The sequence below is a fragment of the Phalacrocorax carbo genome, chromosome 1 (genome assembly GCF_963921805.1).
Source record: "Phalacrocorax carbo chromosome 1, bPhaCar2.1, whole genome shotgun sequence".
NCBI classification, from domain to species: domain Eukaryota; kingdom Metazoa; phylum Chordata; class Aves; order Suliformes; family Phalacrocoracidae; genus Phalacrocorax; species Phalacrocorax carbo.
In genome coordinates this window covers 196,279,239-196,302,082 of record NC_087513.1, presented here as the reverse complement: position 1 = coordinate 196,302,082, position 22,844 = coordinate 196,279,239, and the positions used below count along the sequence as shown (strand labels likewise).

At 49.4% G+C, this 22,844-nt stretch overlaps 2 protein-coding genes across 3 annotated transcripts in view; one reads left to right on the top strand and one right to left on the bottom strand.

Annotated features, from left to right (window-relative positions):
• The first annotated feature begins 969 nt into the window (after positions 1–969).
• SHISA2 (shisa family member 2) lies at positions 970–6,880 on the top strand. The gene is made up of 2 exons (XM_064441128.1): positions 970–1,649; positions 3,728–6,880. Exons 1-2 carry the CDS (start codon positions 1,331–1,333, stop codon positions 4,279–4,281), a joined length of 873 nt encoding a protein of 290 aa, XP_064297198.1. The 5' UTR covers positions 970–1,330; the 3' UTR covers positions 4,282–6,880.
• A 7,536-nt stretch (positions 6,881–14,416) lies between these two features.
• The window catches only part of ATP8A2 (ATPase phospholipid transporting 8A2), a 299,008-nt gene continuing 290,580 nt past the window's right edge, over positions 14,417–22,844 (bottom strand). For both annotated transcript variants that reach the window (XM_064441126.1, XM_064441127.1), the window contains one exon: positions 14,417–21,802. In XM_064441126.1, coding sequence (XP_064297196.1) covers positions 21,705–21,802 — 98 coding nt within the window. In that variant the 3' untranslated portion in view covers positions 14,417–21,704. The remainder of the gene's footprint in view (positions 21,803–22,844) is intronic.

Below are 22,844 nucleotides of genomic sequence, written 5' to 3'. Positions count from 1 at the left end.
GGATACGGCATGTAATACGGTGGATTACTTTCCATCTTGGTAACTACAAGCTTTTCCAGAGGTCGGCTGCTCTGGGTTACTAATCCTCAGTGGGGTAAGGCACGAGAGGTGTGGGAACCACCTCTGCGCCCTGCCCGTGCGGTGGCGTGGCTCCGGCTGCAGGCTGAGCTGGGAAAGGGGCACGGCTGGGAAACAACTCCCTGGGAGCAGCAGCGAGGCCGAGGGGGGCAAAGTGCAATTACCTGGGCTGTAATTTGACCAGAATCTGTTGGTCCAGGCTAATACCTCTGTGAAAGCCTGCAGCTGTCTAGGAGCGGCTGAAAGGAGGCAAACAAAAGAGGGAGATGAAAATGGAGGGGGAAGGACCGGTATGTCATTAGTGAAAGACAATAATTTAACTGAAGAAGAATAACTTGAAAGAATGAGACAAATAAACAGAATTTTGCGGTCACCTTCCCTGCAGTGAAATGACTTAGCAGCAGGGTTTAAAAGCAGTGACAGTTAGCAGAGATATCCCGTTTTCTGCCTTTTTATTACAAGAATAATTGTTTTTAGGCCATCTGATGTCCCATAAGCAAAAGCTCCGGTCGGTAACACACGAGTCGTTTTTCAGCCTCTCCATAAAAGTCAAACTTCGTTGACGGTTCAGCAGCTTGGGCGCGTTCGGAAGCGCATCCTGGCGCCTTCCCCTCAAACCCACCGCGTGGGTCCAGCGCGGTACCGAGCGACCCCGCACCGAGGGGGGGGGAGGTGGGGCGGGCTGGCTGCCGCTCCTCGGGGCGTCGGTGGCGGCTTTCCTGCGGGGTGGAGCGGGGCGGGGAGGCTCAGGTGGGTTCCCCTCCCTTCTTACCCCCTCCAAAGCGCGGCGGGCCGGGGGGCGCGGGGCCGCCCCGTCGGGGGGGGCGGGGCCGGCGCATGCGCGATGGGCGCCCGCCGCTGCCTATAAGGACGGGGCGCGGCGCCCCCCGCCCCACCCCTCCCAGCGGCGCTGCCGGGCGGGCGGGCGCGGCCGACGGGGCGCACCGCGGCGGCTCCTCGGCGAGCGCCCCCCGAGCGGTCACCGCCACGGCCGCCGGCCCCCGCCCATGGGCGCGGCGCGGGGCGCGGGGCGGCGGCGGGGAAGGAGCGCGGAGTAGCGGCGGCGGCGGCTCCGCACCCCGCGGGCCAGCCCCGGGCATGCGGCGGCGGCGGCGGCGGGACCCGCGGCGAGACTCCCCGCAGCGCGGCGGCTGCATGCCCCGCGGGTCCGGGCGGCGCTGCCCCGGCGCGGGGGGGCTCTGACCGCCCTCCCGCCGCCTCCCCCCCCCCCCCTCCCCTCCCCGGCGGCGCCATGCGGGGCGGGCGGCGCTGGCGGCTGCTGCTGCTGGCGGCGGCGGCGGCGCTGGGCTGGCTGCTACCGGCGGGGGCCGCCGCCAGCGGCGAGTACTGCCACGGCTGGCTGGACGGGCAGGGCGGCTGGCGGGACGGCTTCCAGTGCCCCGAGCGCTTCGACGGCGGCGACGCCACCATCTGCTGCGGCAGCTGCGCCCTCCGGTACTGCTGCTCCAGCGCCGAGGCGCGCCTCGACCAGGGCGCCTGCGACAACGACCGGCGGCAGGGCGGCGGCGAGGCCGGCCGCCCCGGCAAGGACGGCCCCGACGGCGCGGCAGGTGAGGCGGCCACGGCACGGCCACGGCACCGGGGTCCCCCCGGCTCGGCGGGAGCCGCCGCGGGTTTGCGGCAGCCTCGCCCGCTCCCTCCCCTCGTCGCCAGACCCCCCCCTTCCGAGGAGTCGTGGGGAGGCATGAACGGCGGCGGGGCCAGCCCGGCCCTTCCGCAGCTCGTGGACGGGGTGGGGGAGCGCCCGCGCTTGGGGACTCCTTTTTCCCTCCCGAGCATTTGAAAATCCAGCCCGGCCCTCTTGAAAAGGAGGCGACACCGCTTTCCGGCAGCCTCGGACGAGCTGCTCGTCGTGTGCGGCTCTGCCACCGCTCCGCGTTGGCTCCTCAGCCCTGGTCGCGCCCCCGGTTAAAACGGGAAGAAAAAACATGAAACAACCCAGATGAGGCGGAGGGGGGGGAGGACGGGACGGGACACACGACACCAAAGTAACGTGACATTTCAAAATTATTTCTGGCCAGTCCCCGCTTTAATTGTATACATCCTTCCAGCTCAGATACCCCGCTTAGGACTGTTTCTTACAAGATTGAATTTCAAGGATAAACTCCAGTCTTTCCACTGCTGTTGTAAAAAAAGCCTCGGTGCCTTCCCAGCACCCTTGTTGCCATCCCCACATGCTGAACGCACTAGAAGTAGCCTGAAGTGATGTTATAATTAGGACAGACTTATTCTCGGAAAACTTGTGTGTTAAGAGTCTGTAGCAAGTGCATGCACCTGCTCAAGAGCTACTGTATTGCCAAGCGCAGAAGTAGAGACTCTTTTTTTGCAAGCTTTTTGCCTAAAAAGTGTTAAAATTACAGAAGAAATGGGAGAAGTGTGACCTTTTGGTTAATAACTTGCTCCACGTAATCAGCTGTGCAAGGAGGATATTCTGACTTGAGCGGACAGATGACTCCCTCTGCAGTTTGGAGAACAAGGCATTTTTCTTAACAATTAATACTTGCTGCTCAGCAGGTCTGGAAGCCGTCGCCCTGTGTCGGCGCTGGTTAACGTGCTGGAGGGGCAGCCGCTGCCCCTGTGCCCAGGGCACATCTGCGTTAATGCCGGTCAGGCAGGGGGCTGCAGCCCTGCTCGGGGCTGCTGGGTTTTGGTGGAAAGGATGAAGCCCAGGCGTGTTGTCAGGAGCATTCACAGGAGCTGAATGGAGGCACCTTCCCCTTGTTATTCCTGGATATATCCGTGCAGATTTCTTACTGAGGCAGAGGAAACATCTTTTCCCTGGCAGTGCAGAGGGACCGGATCCCAGGTCCTTTGAAGGATGGTGTTTGCCGTCTGCCTCGTCAGGCTCCCAGCTCCACTGCTGAAGCATTATGGCCTGTACTTTCTGCTCCCACTCCTCGCCCACTCTCACTCCGCCAGTCCTGATGTCCCTTTAAGCCTTGCAAGGAGGGATGCTGGTCGCAAAGTTTTGGAGCCTGGTGCTGTCGCCCCACTACCCACCCCATGGTGTTTCTCCCCAAACCCAGGGCTGAGGCGCGGAGCAGCTGGACACTCATCCCCGAGGCTGCAGTGTGGCAGAGCCCCGGTGACTGGTGCCTGGGTGCTGCCTGGCTGTCCCTCTGCCCAAAGGGTGGCAGTGGCCAGAGAGGTCTGGTGATGGGGAGGGGCGCAGTGCAGCACCGGGGTTTGACCACCCTGTGCTCCCAAGCCCTGAGCAGGGATCCTGCCCCCAAAGTAGCTCCCTATGGCACTGTTCAAACCCATCATTCCCTTGCCTGCTTTTTCTTGTGAGGTGTATTTGAGGCAGGATCTGGTGAGATGTGGAGTGGTGATTGATGTGGACTAGACCACCATCAACGGGAGCGAATGCCCTCCCGAGAGGTGCGAGCTGTGAGCTTTCCTCCCTGCTAATAACTTTGAAGATGCTTTTGGAAACCGCAGCCAGTGGTTTTAGCAGCGCCTTTCATCCTCTCTGTACAAAATGCTCTCCCGCACACACAGCTTCTAGTGCTCCCCCTGCATTGACCTGCACTGTCGGGAGGTGGGCTCGGCTGATGGGGATGAGACCTTCTGCTGGAGCTGCTGAGGTTTGTCCTTATTCCCCAGTGATGATGTTTTTTCGTTGCAGTGCCCATCTACGTGCCGTTCCTCATCGTTGGATCTGTATTTGTCGCCTTCATCATCTTGGGGTCGCTGGTGGCAGCTTGCTGCTGCAGGTGCCTGCGGCCCAAGCAGGAGCCCCAGCAGAGCCGAGCCCCTGGGGGCACCCGCCTGATGGAGACTATCCCCATGATCCCAAGTGCCAGCACCTCCCGGGGCTCCTCCTCCCGCCAGTCAAGCACCGCTGCCAGCTCCAGCTCCAGCGCCAACTCGGGGGCCAGAGCCCCCCCGACCAGGTCCCAGACCAACTGCTGTTTGCCAGAAGGGACCATGAATAACGTCTACGTCAACATGCCGACGAACTTCTCGGTGCTGAACTGCCAGCAGGCCACCCAGATCGTGCCGCACCAGGGGCAGTACCTGCACCCCCAGTACGTGGGCTACGCTGTGCAGCACGACTCGATGCCCCTGACCCCGGTGCCCCCCTTCCTCGACGGTTTGCAGAGCGGCTACAGGCAGATCCAGTCTCCCTACCCACACACCAACAGCGAACAGAAGATGTACCCAGCTGTGACTGTGTAGCGCTGACGCCTGCCTCCCCCTCCCCACCTGACAGATTTTAATATCTAAACTGAATGGAGGAGAAATACTTCCTTGGAATGAAGCTCCCAGAACATCACTTGTAAATAATTTTGAAAGGCTCATGCATGTCAGACAGTGTTTATAAACCATTTATTTTCATCGGGTTCCGTTGCCAGAAACTGTAGGATGATATCTCTGAATTAACGTTGCCAGATATGCTCTCATTCCAGTGCTTGATTTACAGCGGTGAAGGATTACGCTGAAAATGCATATGTATTTCAGATCACTGTACTTGTGAGATAAATGCCGGAGCCATTAAGTGCCCTTCAGGTATGACATGGTCAGAAGTATTTGCCTAATTAATTTGTAGAAAGAGTTTTGTTACACTGTACAAGACCGCAGTACTTAAGAAACCTCTTTTCTCCTCTCCCAGCTCCTCAATGACATTTCCCGTTGCTTTACAGACAATCACAACCCCGAGCCGAACGGTGCAATCCCTGCGTGCCGGGTGCTGGTACCAGCCCCCGTGGTTTCTTATGCACCCCTGGTTTGGGGTGAAATGCCGTGAAAGGCTTAGTCTTGCAATGACCAATTTTCCTTGTCCCTGGTATTTATGTAGGAATGAGAGGAGTGTGAATTATTCGGCTCTTCCCTCCAGTGCACTTGAAACCCTTCTTGATGTGGTTTTGCTTCAAGATCAGGACCCAGTAGTGGTTTGCACAGACTTTACCTTCGTGAACTTTTTACTGAAAACAGGGTACGAGGCACTTGCTCTCCCTGACACTCAGCAAAGCTTTTGGTGCAGCTAGCAGCATCTGAGCTGAAACCGCCTTTGCTGAGCAAGGGCGTACTGTGACTCCGAACACGCCTGGTGTAACCTCATTTCCCATGAAACAGTAAACCCGTGTGAACGTGCATGAAGTCGTCAGCCCCAAACCCTGCTTGAGATCGTGTCTCACTGTAGGAAAATGGGCCTTGTGCCCCCCCGCCAGCCCACTCTGAGTCCCCAGCCCTCGTCTGGGTGGGAAGGGGGTGTCACACAAAACCACCACACCCTGGATACAGAGGGGCTGGTGGGGGTTTGAAACCCATCCCCTTTTCTTCTTTACCTGTGGGGCAGGGGATGAGGAAGGCACAGCTATAGTTAAAAATAAGGAAAAAGGCACAACCAAAGGATGAAGGTGCTTGTGGCTCTCTGTGATGCCATGGGGGTTGGGGAGGTGGCGCAAGGTAGGGCGGGGGGGCGATGGCACTTTGCACTGGAGCTGCTGGCCCCATCTTGCTTTGCTTCACGTGGGGGAAAAAAAAATACCTTTCCATGTTGAAGGGGCAACAGAGTACTGGGAATAATCAGACCATGCTAACTGCAATACAGCACCCGGGTGCAACAAACTAGTTAAGGCTTGTTTTGGCTCTTAAAAAAAACCCCATAGTCTCTGCCTTTCCATCCATTTGTTCTTCAGCCAAAACACCGCAACAGAGGACTGAGGGCATTTACCAAAACCGGGCAATTACTGTAACTAGACCAGAGCTGATAAAAGGTTTCTTATTGCCTGATACTGTATCAGTATGTAGCAATAACTGTGATACTACTATTTTTTGTATGTCTGTTTTTAAATTACGCATACGTGCAGATGCATTGCCGAATCCAATGGTTTACTTGTAAACGCCACACACAGGCAGTCTGCAGCAGGCAGGAATGGTTTGACCACTGACATAGGAAAATGAATAAGTAATTTACCCTGGATCTGCTGTTCCTGGCTGCGATCTCCCATTCAGTGCGTAGGACCTGGACAGAAACATTGACTAACGAGACCCGGCTTCCCCTCCAGCCAGGCTGGGTGGCTTTGGCAAGGCAGCAACCGGCTGCTGGAGGCGTTGGGCGACTGCCTTGCTCTGCCTGCACAGCTTGGTGCTTCTTCACAGGCAGGAGGTGCACCGGAGCTGGGTGTTGCCAGGCTTTTGAAGGACCGAACATGCTCTGGGGGTCTCATGGGGATTTACATTTCTACGTGCCCATGTTGCAGCTTGGTCACACTGACCTTGCAAAGCTGGGTTTGCAGCAGGCGTAGGGGCTTGGATGCCTTCAGCAGCTGGAGGCACTTGGCCCAGGTGAGACCCAGCCTCTTACTGCATGGCCAGACAAGCAGCCCATCCACGCGCTCGTGATCTTTCCCAACTGTGAACCAAGTCAGCTCTCGCCCGCCCCGCCAGCGCACGCTGCCTGCCTTGCATGTGCCCTGGTGAGGACACCTCCTCTGACCTATGAAATTCAGGTGAATCTCTTTGTATATTGTTTACTTGTTGTTTTTTTTTTTAAAAAAAGAAGAATAAGTTAAATCTAAGTCTGTAGAAATTAATTTACAACCGAAGGCAGAGGGACCTGAGTTGTAATAAAAGGAAGTTTGTGAGATGTGGTGGGGTGTCTTTTTTTGTTTTGGGTTTTGTTTTATTTTTTAATGTCATGTACAATAATGTAAAATCAATGTTACCATTTGATACAGCTTTTAAATCTCTGAAAGAGCACTTGCTTTAAAGTGTTTCTTACAAATGAAGAAAAAAGCCCCCTTTGTTTCTTAATAAATACTTTATGGTGTGACTTTGGTTTTGTTTGCTTTGTGACAGGTTTTTTTTTTTTTCCTTCAGTTCATGCTTTACTTTTTTCTGTCTACAAGAGCCCATCTGACCAGCCCGGTTCGCCAGACCCTGGCAAAAAGCAACCTTAGGATTTTTGGCTGTGTTTTTAAAGAATAACAGTAAAAACAACTTACATGGCTGAACGCTTTGTCAGTCTGTACACAGTGGGTCCCAAGATGCCACAGCTTCCTGGCGTCCAGGGGAGGCGAAGCAGCAGGGCTGGAAGCAGAAAGCTGGCAGGGGAGGAAGGGGGGGGTCAGCCGTGGCTTAGAGCAGATGTACTGAGGCGACAAGCACTTCGCAGCAGGAGAGGTCAACAGTTTGTGTCAAAAGCTTTTCCTCTTATTTTTATATGGGTTTTTTTGGTTTGGTTTGGTTTCGTTCTTCCCCCCACCCCCCGCCCTTTGCAGTTTTTTTTCCCCCTTGGTGAAGAGCAGTACGGTTTTTTCTTGCTGCACATGGTGGCTATGGATGGCATGGGGAAAAGAGAGCACGGAAACTTGCTGATAAACACTGAGCAAGCACAAGTGATAGATAGCAAAGATGCATTTATTTACTTTGAATAGGCTACAATGCTAGTTGAGACTAGGTTCTCGTCAGCTGCAACTCAGAAGGAATAGTCCTAGGTGTGATACGATAACTGGAAACCCCCAGTGCAGCACTGCTGCGTAGCAGGGTCTGCCCCGGGCGGGATCTGACCAGGGCCCAGGATGGGAACGGTGCCTTTCAGGTCCTGCCAATGAATGTACATCTGCTCCATAGAACTTGTCTTCCCCTCTTCTTTATAATGCAAAAAAATTGCAGCCACACTTCTCAACCTGCTGCATGGCCCGTAAATATACTTTTAGCCTTATATGGCTGTAAGAAGGACTGGAAACACTGCTGCAGTCATTTCACCCACCCTGCAGCCCTGGCTGAGTGCTCCCCATGGGGCTGTCCACCATGGGTCATGCAGCTTGGTGCGGGATGACTCACAGCTCAGGAAACCCACCCTGCGAGGCCACATGCCTCTTTTTTGCTTGCTCAGTTTTATTCTATTACTCAGGCCCATCTTCCCAGACCGCCCTAAACAATTCCTCTTTTTTCCTGCTGCTTACACCCTGTAAATTTATGTTCTCATTCACTTGCAATTTAAAGTGTGTGGTGTGCTTTTTCCATGTCTGTTTCTGAATAGATGGCTACCTATTTCAGGCACTGAAGTGTCCAGTAGCGTGCTGTTCTGGAGGTGGTGTGCACGGTAAGTAGTAATGCTGGTGGGGAGAAGCCAGCGAAACGCATACATGCTGGGCTGGCACTGGTTTGCCCGTAGCTCCCACCAAAATGCAAGGGGACCTGTGGGCACGGTGGTGCCCCAAGGCAGCTGTAAGCCATCCTGGTGGGCTGAGGCAGTGCTGACCCAAGGCTGTGCCCGCGCCCACTGGCTCAGGGCAAGACAGCGGCCCAGGCCAAACGGCACCCAACCCACTGACTCACGCAGGGGAACAGCACGAACCCATCACCAGCAACATGACCCCCCCCCCCCCCCCCCCCCCCCCCCCCCCCCCCCTATGCACATGGGAAACCACTTCAAAATGTCTTACCTATTAGCCAGGCACGATCAGCAGACAAAGCCCTTTCCTCCCCATTAGCAGGCTGTTTCTGTGTCCCCGTACAGCTGTTCCAGCCATCGCCACATTTATTAGTGGAAGGTGGAGCTTGATGCAATTAAAGGCTGTTGCTTAAACATGGCCCATAATGCCCAGGGTTTGGGTCCCAGCTCAGCACATTAACCTCAGCACCTACCTTTCAAAATAATTTGCCGTTCACGTTCTGTCTTGCTGGAGTTCTTTTTCCCCCTCCAGTTTTCTGCTTTCCTGTTCTTTTCCTCCCACTGAAGTTGTTACTAAATATTATTCCCCACATGTATTCCCTTGTATTTTTCCAAGCTGAATCTCATTTTATTGTTTCCTGCTCATATTTCTTGCCTCTCTGTAGGTCCCTTTGTATTATTGCTCTGTCCTCAGCGGACTTTGCAACATTTTCCTGCCCAGGAGCACTTGCAAACGGACTGAACAAGTCAATTAAGCCCATGCCACCCTTCCTCCTCTTCCCCATCCACATTGAATGGATCCAGTTCAGTGGGACCTTGCCCTCCCTGGAGGCTCAGAGCGTCCCCTGTCCTGGAGCAGAGCATTTAACCCCCATAACAGCCTTTCTGTGCATAATGAATGGCCAGATAACACCAGTCACTGGTGCTGTAACAGCCTCCTATGCCTCATCCGTGGGGAGATGCCCACCATGCTGGCCCATGTGGCACAAAATATCAGTGTGGGCTTCACCCATGGAAAGCCCTCTCATGGACCAACGCCATGGGGTGGCTGCTGTGCACCAGCTGAATGCTGTGGCGAGACCCAGAGGCGAGACTGGCCTGGGCGATGTCTTGCCTCAGCACCCTGGGGGTGCACCAGTGCCCACAGCTCCTGGGATGGACCCGGTCCCAGGTACAGCTGCCCCATGGCACTACAGCCCCAGCGCAGGGGAGGCATCGCTCCCTGCTACACACATACCCCTTTTCATCCCAATGCTTAGCAGTCTTGTAATTTGCTCACAGACATCCTATCATATTTGCTTGACTCAATTTGTTCTTTATGTCTGGAAAAATGTCAGCACACCAGCCCTGGGCTTTTTTGGCATGGCTCATGACCCCACACCTCTCACCTTCTCCAGCTCCTCCAGGCTGGCTTCTTCACATGTTTTCTCCCGACCTCCTGTCTTCTCCATCTCTTGCTTGCCCCCACGCCAGCCCTGCACGCCGCAGGGAGCTGGCATCCTCCTGCAGCAGCTGCCAAGCTGGACCTCTCGCAGGGCACCTGCGCTGGATGGGGGCATCTGGGGCAGCTGGTTAATGAGTGGAGGCACAGCTTCATGAGGAGACTATGTGCCCATTTAACAACGGCGATGACTCCCTGGTTCCCAAAATACTGAGAGCAAGAAGGCAAACACCTCACCAGGCATGGCCAGAAAGTTGCTAGGTGTGTCAGAGGCCAAGTATCCGCTTACTCCCTAATGTTCACTAGAAAAGGGAAAGAAATCTCTCCGGAGTGTAACATGACTCACAGGTCTCGGATTGCACTCAGACTTAAGAAGTGCCTCCAGCATAATACTGGCCACTGGCTTTGCCAGAAGAAGGTTGATTTCTTTTCTAGTTTCTTAATATTTATCAATTGTTGGTGGTTATTTCTGATGAGACAAAACCACACAGGTAATAACTAAGAGAGCTTCTGCAGTGGGCAAAGCCCACTGGGTACGCGCAGCTCCCTAAGGAGAGACGTCGTTTCCTTCTCTCGTTTGTGGTGTTGACAGTACGTCAGAAAACTCACCTTGAACTTTGAAAACAGATTCTTGCCTGCCATTGCAGGCTCTTTTCACCCACTTTTAGTAGGCTTATGAAAACAGAAGAATAATTCAAATATTCAAGAAACTGTAGAAATAACATCCTTTCTCCTAAACATGATAATCCTTCACTTTCAGGCGAGCAAGCCTTTATTTTCTGTATCAGTCCTTCAGAAAAGCTCCAGCAAAATCAAGGCAAACATTATATATCAAGCTGAAAAGTGTTGTTTAATTCAAAAGATGAGTCGCCTTCCATCAAGCCTTCCCTGTGTTTAATGCTGAAGCAGCTCAGCATGCCCCAAACTGGTTTGTCTTTTTAGGTTACCTTGAAAACAAAAAAGTAGGAAGGCACCACTTCAGACCCTATCAATCCTATTAAGCCAGGGCAAGTGAACATCAAGTCAGAGTGCAGCAATAACACAACGATAAACTAAAATTACAAGATATTGAGCAACTTCCTTCAATCAGGTTTGGAAAGTACTTTGAAAGCTGACAAGGACAGGCTGACAGAGCATTTGATGCTGCTGGGCACTGAGCAGAGCCCAGCAGGGCCACAAACTTCCCTGAGCTCCACAGCGCTGCAGCCACTTGCCCCAGGGCAAACCAGACCCATTACAGGGTGTTGCTCCTCCAAGACAAGGCTACCAGCATGTTCTGCAGTCTCTGCTATGATTTATTACCCAAACAGTAAATATTGGCTTACGCAGCTGCTAATTCCCTCAGTATTTGTTTCTGAGAGAAAGAATCCTATTGACTTCAAATGCAAGACGGTCTGAGTGAGAGTTTAAATGCCTTGTTATGGGGGGGAAAGTGATTCTCAGTTTACATTGGTGCAAACCAAAAGCAACTGCTATAGACCTACTGCGCAGTCAGAATCAGGCTCTCGGTTTAGAAGCTACAATGCCACCTTTGCTTTATACAGGTAAATATGTATAGCTGTCATACAGGGTTTAATTAATATGTATGACACAGGTACATGGTTCAAGCTCTGATACCAGGCTTCACATCCAAATGAACCAACACTAGGACTATACTGCATTTTTTTGCAAGGTAAAATCCTGTATCAGTGTGCTTGGAGGCAGCTCCTTCCACAACCAGCAATATGAAGAAAGGAAGGAGGGAGATGGACAGCTGCTGTTACTGATCCAGTGCATTATACAAACCCCATCCAACCATCCCTTTCTTCCAGCCTCCTTTCAGGAGGTGCTCCTCCTGCCTGTACTGGTTACTAGCAAGAACCACCAGCTCCATGGCATGACTCCAGACCAATGAACCATTCTTGTTCGTTTGATCATGACAACTGTGCTGAGTGTCATCAGGCTGGAGGTCAGCAGCTACCAGGCCACCCAACACAAAGCAGTGTGAAAGCTGAGGCTCCCAGGCACTGCACTGCAGGACTTAAATGCCAAAATGCCTCAAAAACTTGCAGCTTCAGGGTATGTCTTCATCACTCAAGGGCCTGCTTCGTGTGGCCCAGCAAGGGGTCAGTCTCCCCTCTACTCTGACAGCATGAATCAGGGCAGCACCTGATAGCATGACAACTGTGGAGGGGAGCCAGGACCACCTCTTCCACCATCACCCTACTGTCCATCAGATCAGTCATGGCATGAAAAATGCAGCATGAGCACCCTCCTATCAAGCTTCTTCATGGCATGTGTCCTGGTCGAGCGTGGCTCACCATTCCCCATCTCGGATGCAGCCCACTCACCATCTGCCCAAGAGCCCCCTCCACAGCGTGGATGACTGAGAAACTGCAGTGGCTTTTGGTGGCCTTTCCAAGCCTCATTTCTCCACAGCCCCTTATTTCTGCTGAGGAGGAAGCAGGAGGAAACACACTGCTCCGTCCAAGTTTCTGAGGGCCTGCTGCACCCCAAACGCTGGGAGAAGCTCGAAGAAGCATGGGGCTGTGCTGGAGGGAGGGCTGGTGCTGGGTGGCTGGGTACTGCTGCAGCAGCACTCCCAGAAAGAGATTATATTTCTGAAATCTTCTTGCTTAACATTCCTCAACCAGACCTTTCTCAGTTACACTTTTATTTTTTAATGCTCCCATTTCAGACTAGAGCATTAATCTACGGGTTTAGGGACTTTGATTCTCCTTTGGTCTGGTATGAGGCACTGAAGACCGCTGGCAACAGACTTAACAGCTGCTCCAGCAAATATTTGGCTCTGGGACATGAGCACTAGACACTCTCACAGCCTTGCCTGTCAAACTGTTAGAGGGAAAGTCTCTGAGGTGATTAGTCAAATAATATATCTAATAAGGGGTTTAAGAAGCAATCTATTATATTTAACAATTCTGAGAATCATTTCACTTTAAGTGCACTGTACAAGAGATGACAGTGCAGGGAGCAATCAGCTAAGCATCAAGTTCTCCCACACCAACGGAATAAAGCTTATTCAAGTTTATCATCAATTTTACTTGGGCTTAATTGATTGCCCAGATGTGTGAGAAGTCTTAACATACAGCGAAGTTCCTGCTGCTACACGCTTGTGGGCTGGACTGCTGCTGCGGAGGCCCAGGGAGGGAGCAGGCATATACCGCAGCACAACAGGGGTACACAACGAGTCGTCACTGCCTTTTTATTTCTCTGCAAAGGAAAGGCAGGTACTAGGTCTGGCTTCTGGGATAAAAGTATTTTGAAGTGTGCACAAGCAATGACTCATAAAGGGAAGAAGGGAAGTTTGGCTTACACCTCCTTTTTGTTTCCTAATTTAAAAAAATCCAGAAGTAATTTGTTGTTTTAAAAAAGTCTCTCTCTGCTCTTAAAAGTGGTTCTGTCGGCAATCTGTAACAAAAAAACCCACATTCATCAGGTTATAGCACTCTAAGGAGGAAAAGTTTTAGCCAAACTATATATAAATACTAATTTTGTTCCTGATAAAATCTGTTCAATTCCAGTATCTAATAATACTTGAACAAAAAGATCTCTTTGCTAAAGCTCTTACACTTTTACCCTCTATAGGGATCTTACAACGCGCATTTGCCCATGGTCACCAAAAAAATCTAGTAAGGCCAGTCTTTTCTGCAAATTTAACTTCAGACATGACTCGAGTATCACCCCTGACTTGGTGCACACACGATGGTTTTGGTCAGGAAGGATGATGCTGTTGCCTTGACTCGGCTGCGCCCCGAGGTCGTAACGCCCAGGCTCGCCCGGCCGAGCTGCTGAGGCTTGCCGGTGCGCCACCCCCAGCTTCCCAGCAGGCCCAGCACGAGGGACAAGGTGTTCCACAGCTCACTATGAAAAATTTTTTCATTAAATGGAAAGAACCTACTGTAGCAGAGAGGATCACAGCATGTACCCCCTGGAGCATTTGGATGCAGAGCTACTGGGGACATGAGGGCTTCTGCGTGGCGCTTCATGCTGTCAGTCCTGCTTGAGGCAAGTGAGCTTGAGAGGTACTTCTCTGGGCAAGGCAGCCCAGCGAGCTCGGCAGCATCAGGCGAGCACCATCCGCAGAGGCTGGATGTGATGCTCCCAATCAAGCAGAAGCAGGAGAGAACCTGCCCCTGCGCTCAGAATGGTTTGGAGAAAAACATCTCATCATCTTGCATCACCTCGCATCGTGATGTGTCATCAGACCGCTCTCCCCCTGCTAACGCAAGAGCGCGCAGGCCCAGTGTTAAAAAAGCCTCTTGCAAATGTAGCTGCAAGACGGGAGGAAATGAGATTTTTAGGGCTTAATTTTCCCCTGCTGTGTCTACGTGACTTAGCTGGGACAAAAGATTTCCAAGGTTTATTTTGGTGAAGCCTTGGTGAGATCAAATGTATCATTTGTAGAAGAATCTGTCCATTCAGTTTATACAAAAAGATGGTTTTCCCCCCTGGAGACACTACATAAGTATCAGTCAGGTACCTGCTGTAAGCTCACCAGTACCATTCTTATTTTGCCATGCTAGTCTTGAATTTGGGGCCTGATTCAAGATCCCCTAAAGGAACCCAAGCCTTGTCCTTGACACTAACAGAAGCAGGCCCTTAAAACACACCCAAATGGTCACACAAAAAAAAATTCCACTCACCAGCTTTGCAGGCTAAATCTCAAAAGCATTTAACATTGAACTCTTGCTGCAAAACTTGCAGGAGGCAGGGAGGGGAATAAAACAAACAAGCCTCAGTCCATTGGGTTGTTTTAATAAAAGGTTTATTGGAAATATTTTTGTGCGGACATACAACAGTCAACAATGCTGTTCAAAGCTACAAATTTGCTAAGTTTTCTGAACCTTCTAAAAATACAAGTAAATGACCTTCATTTGTATTCAGTCTGGGAGGGAAACAAACTCCACTGTAATGCGATGCTGTATTTAAACTACCAGAGGACATTAATAGGATGTGAAAATGGTAACACTTCTAGAGGAGAAAACCCACACACCATTGCTACTCTGCTGGGAGCCAATTAAACATCCCCCCACAGCATTACTCCTTTCTGCATATCCAGATTAAAACCTCCCCATCTGAAACAATATTTAAGCAATTCGAGTACAGATATGACAGACAAGCGGGCACATAACTTGGCTCGCTGATGAAAAAGATGCTGTTAAAGATCGTGTCACTCAAGCTGTTGAATATTTGACCTCCCAACGCAATGGGCTGCACTTCAGGGCCAGGAGGAAGGACGGGGAGGTTTTCAAATTGGACAACTCTTCCAACACACACATGCACACACAGTTCCAGAGGGCTTGGCTGCCTCATTGCTTTGTATCTGGAGCCTTTTTTTTTTTTTTATTAAAGAAAGAGTTGAGAAACAACTTTGAACAACCTTCCAGTCTACGAGCTCTTGACAGTAAGAACAGCAAGTGCCTGCATTCCCTTCCTGAATCCATACATCCACCAGAATAGCAAAGGAGAGCATATGCGCTGTCTGTTAAATTCCATGGTTTCCAAGAAACCCTGCAGATGTTTTGAAGTTCATTAATTTATGCCAAGGCAACATCTGGAACATCTTCACAGGGAAGCCACCCAGTAAGGTGGTCAGAATTTAAAACAATCACGTCTTTCTGTTAATGTTGGTCTTTTCCCTTGGCTTCGTCACTCCATAACAACAAGGGTGCTGACCTCCTGACTACGCACAGTGACAGTCAGGCAATATATTAGTCTTTTCTTCATCATTAGATGTCCGTGTGACTGCTGGGCTTGCCCACCCAGAAATTGTCATTTACCCGATTCTGTTTCTCTTTAGTAGCTACAGAGATGCTGAGGGAGAAAAATCCCCTCGTGGCAGACTTCAGAAGAACTTGTCTCACCTTTTTCATACATAAAGGAAGGCTCTGAAGAAACACTAGAACTCAGCTATTTCACCTTCTGTCCACACTGCAAATAAATAGGCCACGAATCCAGTGAAACAACCCCTAGGCTTCACACTCTATCATGAAGAGAACCAGGTCCCCAGATTAACAAGACACTTCCACTGGCCTAGGGGATAGGAACCCGCCCAGGAGCAACACCTAAGGAGAAGTCCCGTTAACTGTCCATGAAAGATATTCCTTGTCAGGACTGACATAATTTCAGTGCTCAGTTCCTGTGGCTCCATGAGGCAAACAGCAGCCAGTAAACAATTTCGCAATCTGTCATAACCCAGAAAACAACCTGCTAGAGCCACGGGACACTAAGCAGGGAGGCTTCTGGCAGGGACGTGGTCCCTTTCTCCAAGCCCAGGACTGCAGCTTGGCACCAGAGGAAGCTCAGCTTCAGGAGGTAACAGAGCCTCGCAGGCTCACAACATAGCGCTCTCCCTCCCTTCCCAGAGCCAGAGGAAGGAACCAGAGAAATAAGCTTTATCGCAGCTTTTCAGGGAATCTCAAAGAATCCCTTCCCTCCCTCACCGCTAACAGCAACAGTGGTTTTGGCCAAGCTATTTTGTTTCCCAGTCCAGACAGCCCATCCGAGAGCACATTCCCAGCCAGATAAACCCAGCCAGGCTGTCTGGGCTTTCTGCAGGTCACCGAGAAGCAATCACCTTTGGGATTCACTTGTGTGGCCAAGCAGCACAGGGCACTTTCTGGTTTTCATTTGCTAACAAGGCTCAGAGGCTCCATTAATCTTGCTGCTAGGTATGGAAAAGGTATAGACAGTTATTCTCTGTACCCATATGGATTTACTTTGTTGTCATCTATTGTACTGACCCTGTCCTGTGGCCTTCTCCAGACACACAGCTCTAGTCACAAGCACAGAAGGGTAGTGGAGATCATTCTTAGATAATGAAGCTTTCAGGTAAAAGGATCTGAGCTCTCTCCCTCCTGGAGCTATTCAGTTCTGAGAACTCAGTGTAAGCAATATTATAAGACAAGTGAAAATAAAATGGGAACAGGGCTGTGTGTGTTAACTGTGTAATCAAACCAAGCAGACTTGCCCCAACCCCATACAGAAGGAGAAAGCTCAAATGAAGAAATCAACACACATGGTTTCGCCCAACAAAGCACCAAGCCTTTTGTGTACGGTACCAAAAATGGGTGAAAGCATGTTTCACTCCATTCTAACAGGAATTGATTGCAGTCAACCCAGAAAGCTCAGCACCAGGAATAAGCTCCAGAAAGAAACTACCTGCTTGAAAGCTCAGGTCACATCAAAGGCCCGAACTCATCACCACTAACAGGTCATTTGCAAAGAAGCAGGGGCTGTGCCCCTGGAACAGCTTGTTTTACCCCGGCTGCTGCTGGCAGAGTCCCACCGCCCGCTGCCTATGACACAAAGACGACCATGCCACCATGGTACGGAACAGGCAGCTCCTAGAGGCTGCCTCTCTCAGCCTGGGTGCAGAGCTGCCCTTCAGAGAGTGGTCTGGGACAGAGCTCCTGCACAGAGGGCTTCTGAGGAACAGTGATGTGGCTGCAAATAAGGAACACCCTAAAGAGAAGTGCCATTGCCTGTTCATTCCCTCACCAGATGACACAGTTGCTCACGCAGGGCCTGGCCGGTGGGATGGGAATGGGCCGTGTACAAGTCCAGTCATCAGATTCGTAACCCGCTGAATCTCCATCTCTTGTATACCTCTGCACTCTCTGCAGTGACAATTATGAGTTACAGCTAGGAACAACACTTGATTTGAATTCAAAACTCTCCCCATTTAATAGGCACTTTGGCTGTGCCTCTAACAGCTACCTGCAGGACAGCTTCAGGGCTGTGTCCAGGTGACCCTGCAAGTACAAGGTAGGGAGGAGGATCTGGATCTGCTTGGTGCTCAGCAACCTCGAGGAGGCGTGGGGCTGCAGCACAGACAGACACTGGAAGAGATGAGTACAAGAGTCCTTCCTGATAAGGACAGAAGTAGCCCAACTGTCTGGACGCTGAGGAACATGCACGGTCAGTGCCACGTTTCAGGAGCAAACTGTGACCCAGGTATATATATACCCACCAGGTATAGCATAGGCAGAGCCAAATTCTCCTCCAACCCACCAGGTATTTCATATCATTGCTGTTTATTGTTAGGCTCAACAAGACAGAAAGAGCGCTCCCTGCAAACTGACTGAAGTTTAAGGAACTGATACTGTGTGATGATCCAAAACTAAGGTAAAGTATCTTCAGTGCCTTAAAACTAGGGAGAAATCTGACAAATCCAAAGTGCTTCTTGGAGGTGAACACCTGCTCAAGGGCTGCTCTGCTTCAACTTGAGCTGTGAGGCATAACAGTGAAAGTACGGCCCTCAGAGTATTTAAAAATGAAATTAAGTCATTATTTATAAAACCAAGGGAGAATGTAAATAGGGCAGCACTAGTCTGCACTGATGACTGAAGGCAATGCGAAACAGGAGATATGGTGAGTTAGCCCAAAAGGGCAAAACAAGACTGCAGGACAGGGACAGTGTAAAGACCAGCCACCTCCCAAGCTCTTGGGGCTGTCCATAGAGGGTCAAGATGCACCCAGTGAGGCCACTGACCATGTCATAGTCCCTGCATCTCACTTACTCTAGTCCACCTGAGCTTTCTCTTTATTTATGAGCACTAACTGTCTCCCAGCAAACACACTCCAGTACATGCTGTAAAAGTAATATAATCTTGGTAGCAGGAGACTTCCCTGCAGCATCTGCTATTAGCTGCTGGCTCAGGCAGGGGAAGAGACTGCACATTTTTGGCGTGCACTAAGAGGCGTGTGGTCTGGTGAAGTGCAGATTAGTGAGGCTTGACTGTTATCTTAATTTACAGCCCATATAGTTCATGTTAACTCCACACACATTTTTAGATACATTAGCAGCTTAGTTTGACTCAGATACTTTTATTGGTTATTCACTGTTTCTCCTTGACAAGTTATTACTGACTTCCCATGCTAGCTCCCTACAGCAAGACCTCAAGCCCTGTCAAGGAAAAGAAAATGTCAACAGACTTCTCAGCAGTGCTCAGCTCAGGCTCCCGCTGGCCAGCTTTAATTTGCTACTAGGCAATCGTTAAAGGAACAGCAGCTTCTATGCAAGCAGCGATTATGGTGTTACAAAAAGAAGCAACCAGATCCAGGTTTAATTCAGGAAAATCACCACTTGCTTCTGAATATTCAACACACACCCCCACCACCAGCACTTTGGTCAGTGCACAGAGCTGCCCAAGAAACCCACTGCTAACTGCCTAGGGTTGATTAAGTCTGAACAGTCAAGCAGAAATCTCCCATTCCTTCTGCTTGGATACCCTGTCTAGCTGATAACACTTTCACATAGCGCTTTCAAAGGTTGCTGTTACTGCTACATGCATTTGCATTAATGAACAAGGAATTCCATTGATGCAGAGCGGCTGCTGTTCTCCTTTTGCTAACACACCACCGGAATACACCTCATCACTGTTCACCAGGACAAGCAACTCCAACAGTCAGGCTACAGGATATTGCAATACATTCATTCCTGTAATGACTGCAAAGAGCAAGAAGAATGCCAGGTCCTGACCTGGGTGGGCTCTACAGGATTAACTTGGCTAGAGATTAAGGCCTTACAGTGATGATAAAGTCTGACCCGCTAGCCCCTGTGTCACATACTGTATAGCCCTGTGACAAACCCCATGTGTAATTCCCATTGAGCTGACATCCAACACACGTACCTCAATCTAAGCCACCACTCACTCTAGGGAGGGTTTGTGTTTGTGACACACACTGACCTCAATTTACAGAGAGGTCAAAATGATACAGCCCATAGTCTGCACTAATAAAATAAATCACATTAGATGACAGCTGCTCCTCCCCAGCATCTCTCATTATGTTCTGTAAAATTTTGTTGCACTAAGAAGAGAAAAGACTCCAGGGTTCTTTCTATTCTCTGCTCAACACATTTACTTGCCCTTCTTTATAATCCAGAGGTTTTTAAGAAGTTTTTTTTTCTGTATTCTCATGAAAAGTCTCCAAATTGTTTACATACCAATGTTTAGTGTGTGGCTTAGAGTACAAAGACTAAGCTGATCTCACTTTGTCTCAGTGGGAAGTTAATTTTCCTTGTGTTGTTACAAAAGGAAGAACCAGTTAGCAGTTTTGAAGACAGGATTACACCACACATTTCCTAAACAGATTTTGTTTCTAAATAAAAGAAAGTGTTTAACAGGTTAGATCAGCATTAGGATTCAAAAGCTCCTGGGATCAGGCTTACCCTCCCCTCATTTATTCTCTGCACTAGTATTCATGCCTTTAAAAAAAATTAATCTCCCAGAAAATACATACACCCACCCTTGGCCCCTTGACACTCATGCCTATGGCAAAATTATTTGCACACTTCCCTTATTGCATAATTGTCTCATTAGCACTGCAGAAAGAAGGTGATTACTTTTCTCTCTGTACCAACAGCCTAATCCAAGAGCAATCCTGCCTGGTTCTGCAGGAGCAAAATTTGCTTTTTAACAGGGAAGGGGACTCCAAACCTCTGAGGTGGCACTGGGAATTGAACTACGACACTTGAGCACTGGCATTTACTCACAAGTCTTAAGGAAGGTTAAGCCAGTGGGCCAGGCTGGCGTTTTCCTTTTCCTTGGTAAAAATAAATATTCATATTCAAATTGCTTTTGGATATATTTAAATCAATAAAAAGTTCCGGATGATGGTCAATAGGGCAAAAAACAACACCAACTTTTTAAGCACACAGATGTAGTATACGTTAACCACAAAACCTGCCTGAAACACAGCAGTATTTACTTTATGCTATTCAGAAACGTGGCTTGGCGACTAAAATTAATAGAACTTGTCTGGAGGACAGCATTAGCTTTCTAAGAGCTCTTTCAGCTTTAACTTACACTCCAGTTTTTGCTTTTTTTCAAAATTCCAATCTATGCAGCAGCACGCCTGTCCCGCTGGCACAGCAAGGCCGTGAAGTCAGCATTCCTTCCAGGGCTCACGGGTCCGAGTGTGTCAGGAAGCCTGTTGATGGATCAGATCTAGAAGAGGGACCGGTTTGGCTGAACAAACAAACAGCAGGTCGTCTCCTCACAATGACCAGCTGTGTGTGTACATGTGTGTGCACACACGTGTCTAAAGCCTTTCTAAATTTCCTTTGCAAGCCTACCCTACCCGGTCAGGGGAATGTTTCTTTAGGGTTACAGCATTAGCCTCCTGTGTGGACGCACATCATCTTTATCAACATCTGACAAGCTTGTACCTTTTAAGTTTTCACTGTTCTGTCCTACTGTTAAAGTGGGAATGGGATCATAGAGAGGAATCCCAGGCTACACCTGAAGTGCGCGTCCACATACGTCATGAAGAGTTACCAGGAGGCACCTATTTGGTTTAGTCTTTGAGCACAATGCCATGCGCTCAAGGTAGCTGCCCTGGCGCACTCTCTGACTTCCACATCCTGGCTTTGTGAGTAAGCTATTAATTGGTTTTAGAAAGCTAACATAGAGCCCTAATAAATTCTGTAAGAGGGCAAGAAATATTCTAATTCATTCATTACTATCTTGTGTTACTCTGCCACATGAAGACAAATAAGCATTTTCAGCTACAGACTGTTTGCAATCAAAAATTTTATGCCAAATAGTCTGTTAAAAATTTGAACCAAATTAGTAAACAGAGAATATTAAATGAAGTAAGGTCTGCATGCAGCCGTGTGTGCTTGGTCTGTGCGTAACAAAACAGGAAATCTCAGCACCCCGTTAAGCAAAGGCTGACTTCTCATGGAACATAAATTTTCTACTTTTCTCCCAGAAAAACCTTATGCTGATGTTTTAAATAGTGGTAAAACATTGTTTTTAATTTCACACCTCACATAGCACAGTCAAACGCTTCATAACAACATAAACAAAACTTTAGGCAGAGCTTTGCAACTGATTTCAAACAATTATTTCCCCCCACAACATGTACTCAAGGTTTGCAGGGAGAATACAGAAACTTGTTGGCTAAGGCCACAAAAATGAGTTCTCTGGTGTTTTGGCTGCTGCTGCCAACCGTAGTCTAGGATGTGTTAACAGTGGATGCATTGATCCAAATCCCATTATTCCCGCCACCCATCAAGTAAAGAACCATTTATTCCATTTCTGCTCTCCTTTTGGTTGTATCGTAGGATCGAACAACTTGCGACTGGGAAACAACGCCGTGTTCTTCTTGAGAAAATGCATACCCATCTGAAGAAGCAAAGGAAGAAAAAAGATAAATCACTGGAGTCCAGCTCAAGGGCACAGGCTGTTTTTAGGAACTGTTTCAGGCATCGCTAAAGTTACATGACTGAGACTGCAACAATCTTAATTTCTGTGCTGCGCTGCTGACATTTACAGCTGTGCACTGCACTGCCCATGTGGCACAGAAAGGATGTCTGCTGCCAGCTCTGTCTTACTGCTCCCCTCCCCAGGCCAGGCCAGTGCACACAGTCAATATTTCCCTCTGAGTTAATCTGACTAATAAGCTACAGATTGATTTGGACACCACACGTACTCCCAAAGTGGCAGAGCTTCTTTAAAGACTTGACAGGTAGAGATCTGCATTTTGGCTCAACTCCACTCTACAGTCTGCCTGATATCAGCAGTTTCCCTGGAGGAACATGGAAATGTCTAGACCACAACTGAATCCGAGTCACATCCTCCTCAACTGCATTAAGGACTACTTTTGTTTTTTTTTTTAACAAGTTTCCAGGTGACATCTGACAAATCACACTTAGAAACTCTCAATTCTCTTGGCCAGTCACCCATATCTTGAATAGAGCAAACAAACATATTCTGGATGTCTCCATTTTGCACAAGTTAATCCTGCTCACTAGCACAATCCTTTGGTCTTCCTAGAAATTATTCTGATTAACATAACCATGTGTCTGATTTCTTTTGAAGTATTGTAGACAATGCAAATGACATTTCTGACATTATCTGCAAACACTATGTTACTGGTTAACAGTCACAAAAACTAATGGGCCAACATGGTGAAATACCAAACAATATTTAAAGCAGACATGACCCTACATATAGAGTGTGTATAGCATACAGAAAATTCTGAACAGAACTATAGCAAAGAACAACAGATTTTGTGATACTAAGGAAAGGGGATTTTCAGGTGTAAATGGGTAACCAGAAAGGAGAAGGGGGGCAGATTAGTGTAGTTACAAAAAATGGAGAAATAGGGAAGTCACAGGCTATACAGAACCAGATAATGCTTTGAGTTGGAAAGCAGGCAAGGACT

What these genes read in the sequence shown, in the direction of transcription:
- SHISA2 (XM_064441128.1), top strand. Translation starts at nt 1,331, where the DNA reads ATGCGGGGCGGGCGGCGCTGGCGGCTGCTGCTGCTGGCGGCGGCGGCG. An exon ending in CGGCCCCGACGGCGCGGCAG is followed by an intron (nt 1,650 to 3,727) that starts GTGAGGCGGCCA and finishes TTTTCGTTGCAG; the next exon opens with TGCCCATCTACGTGCCGTTC.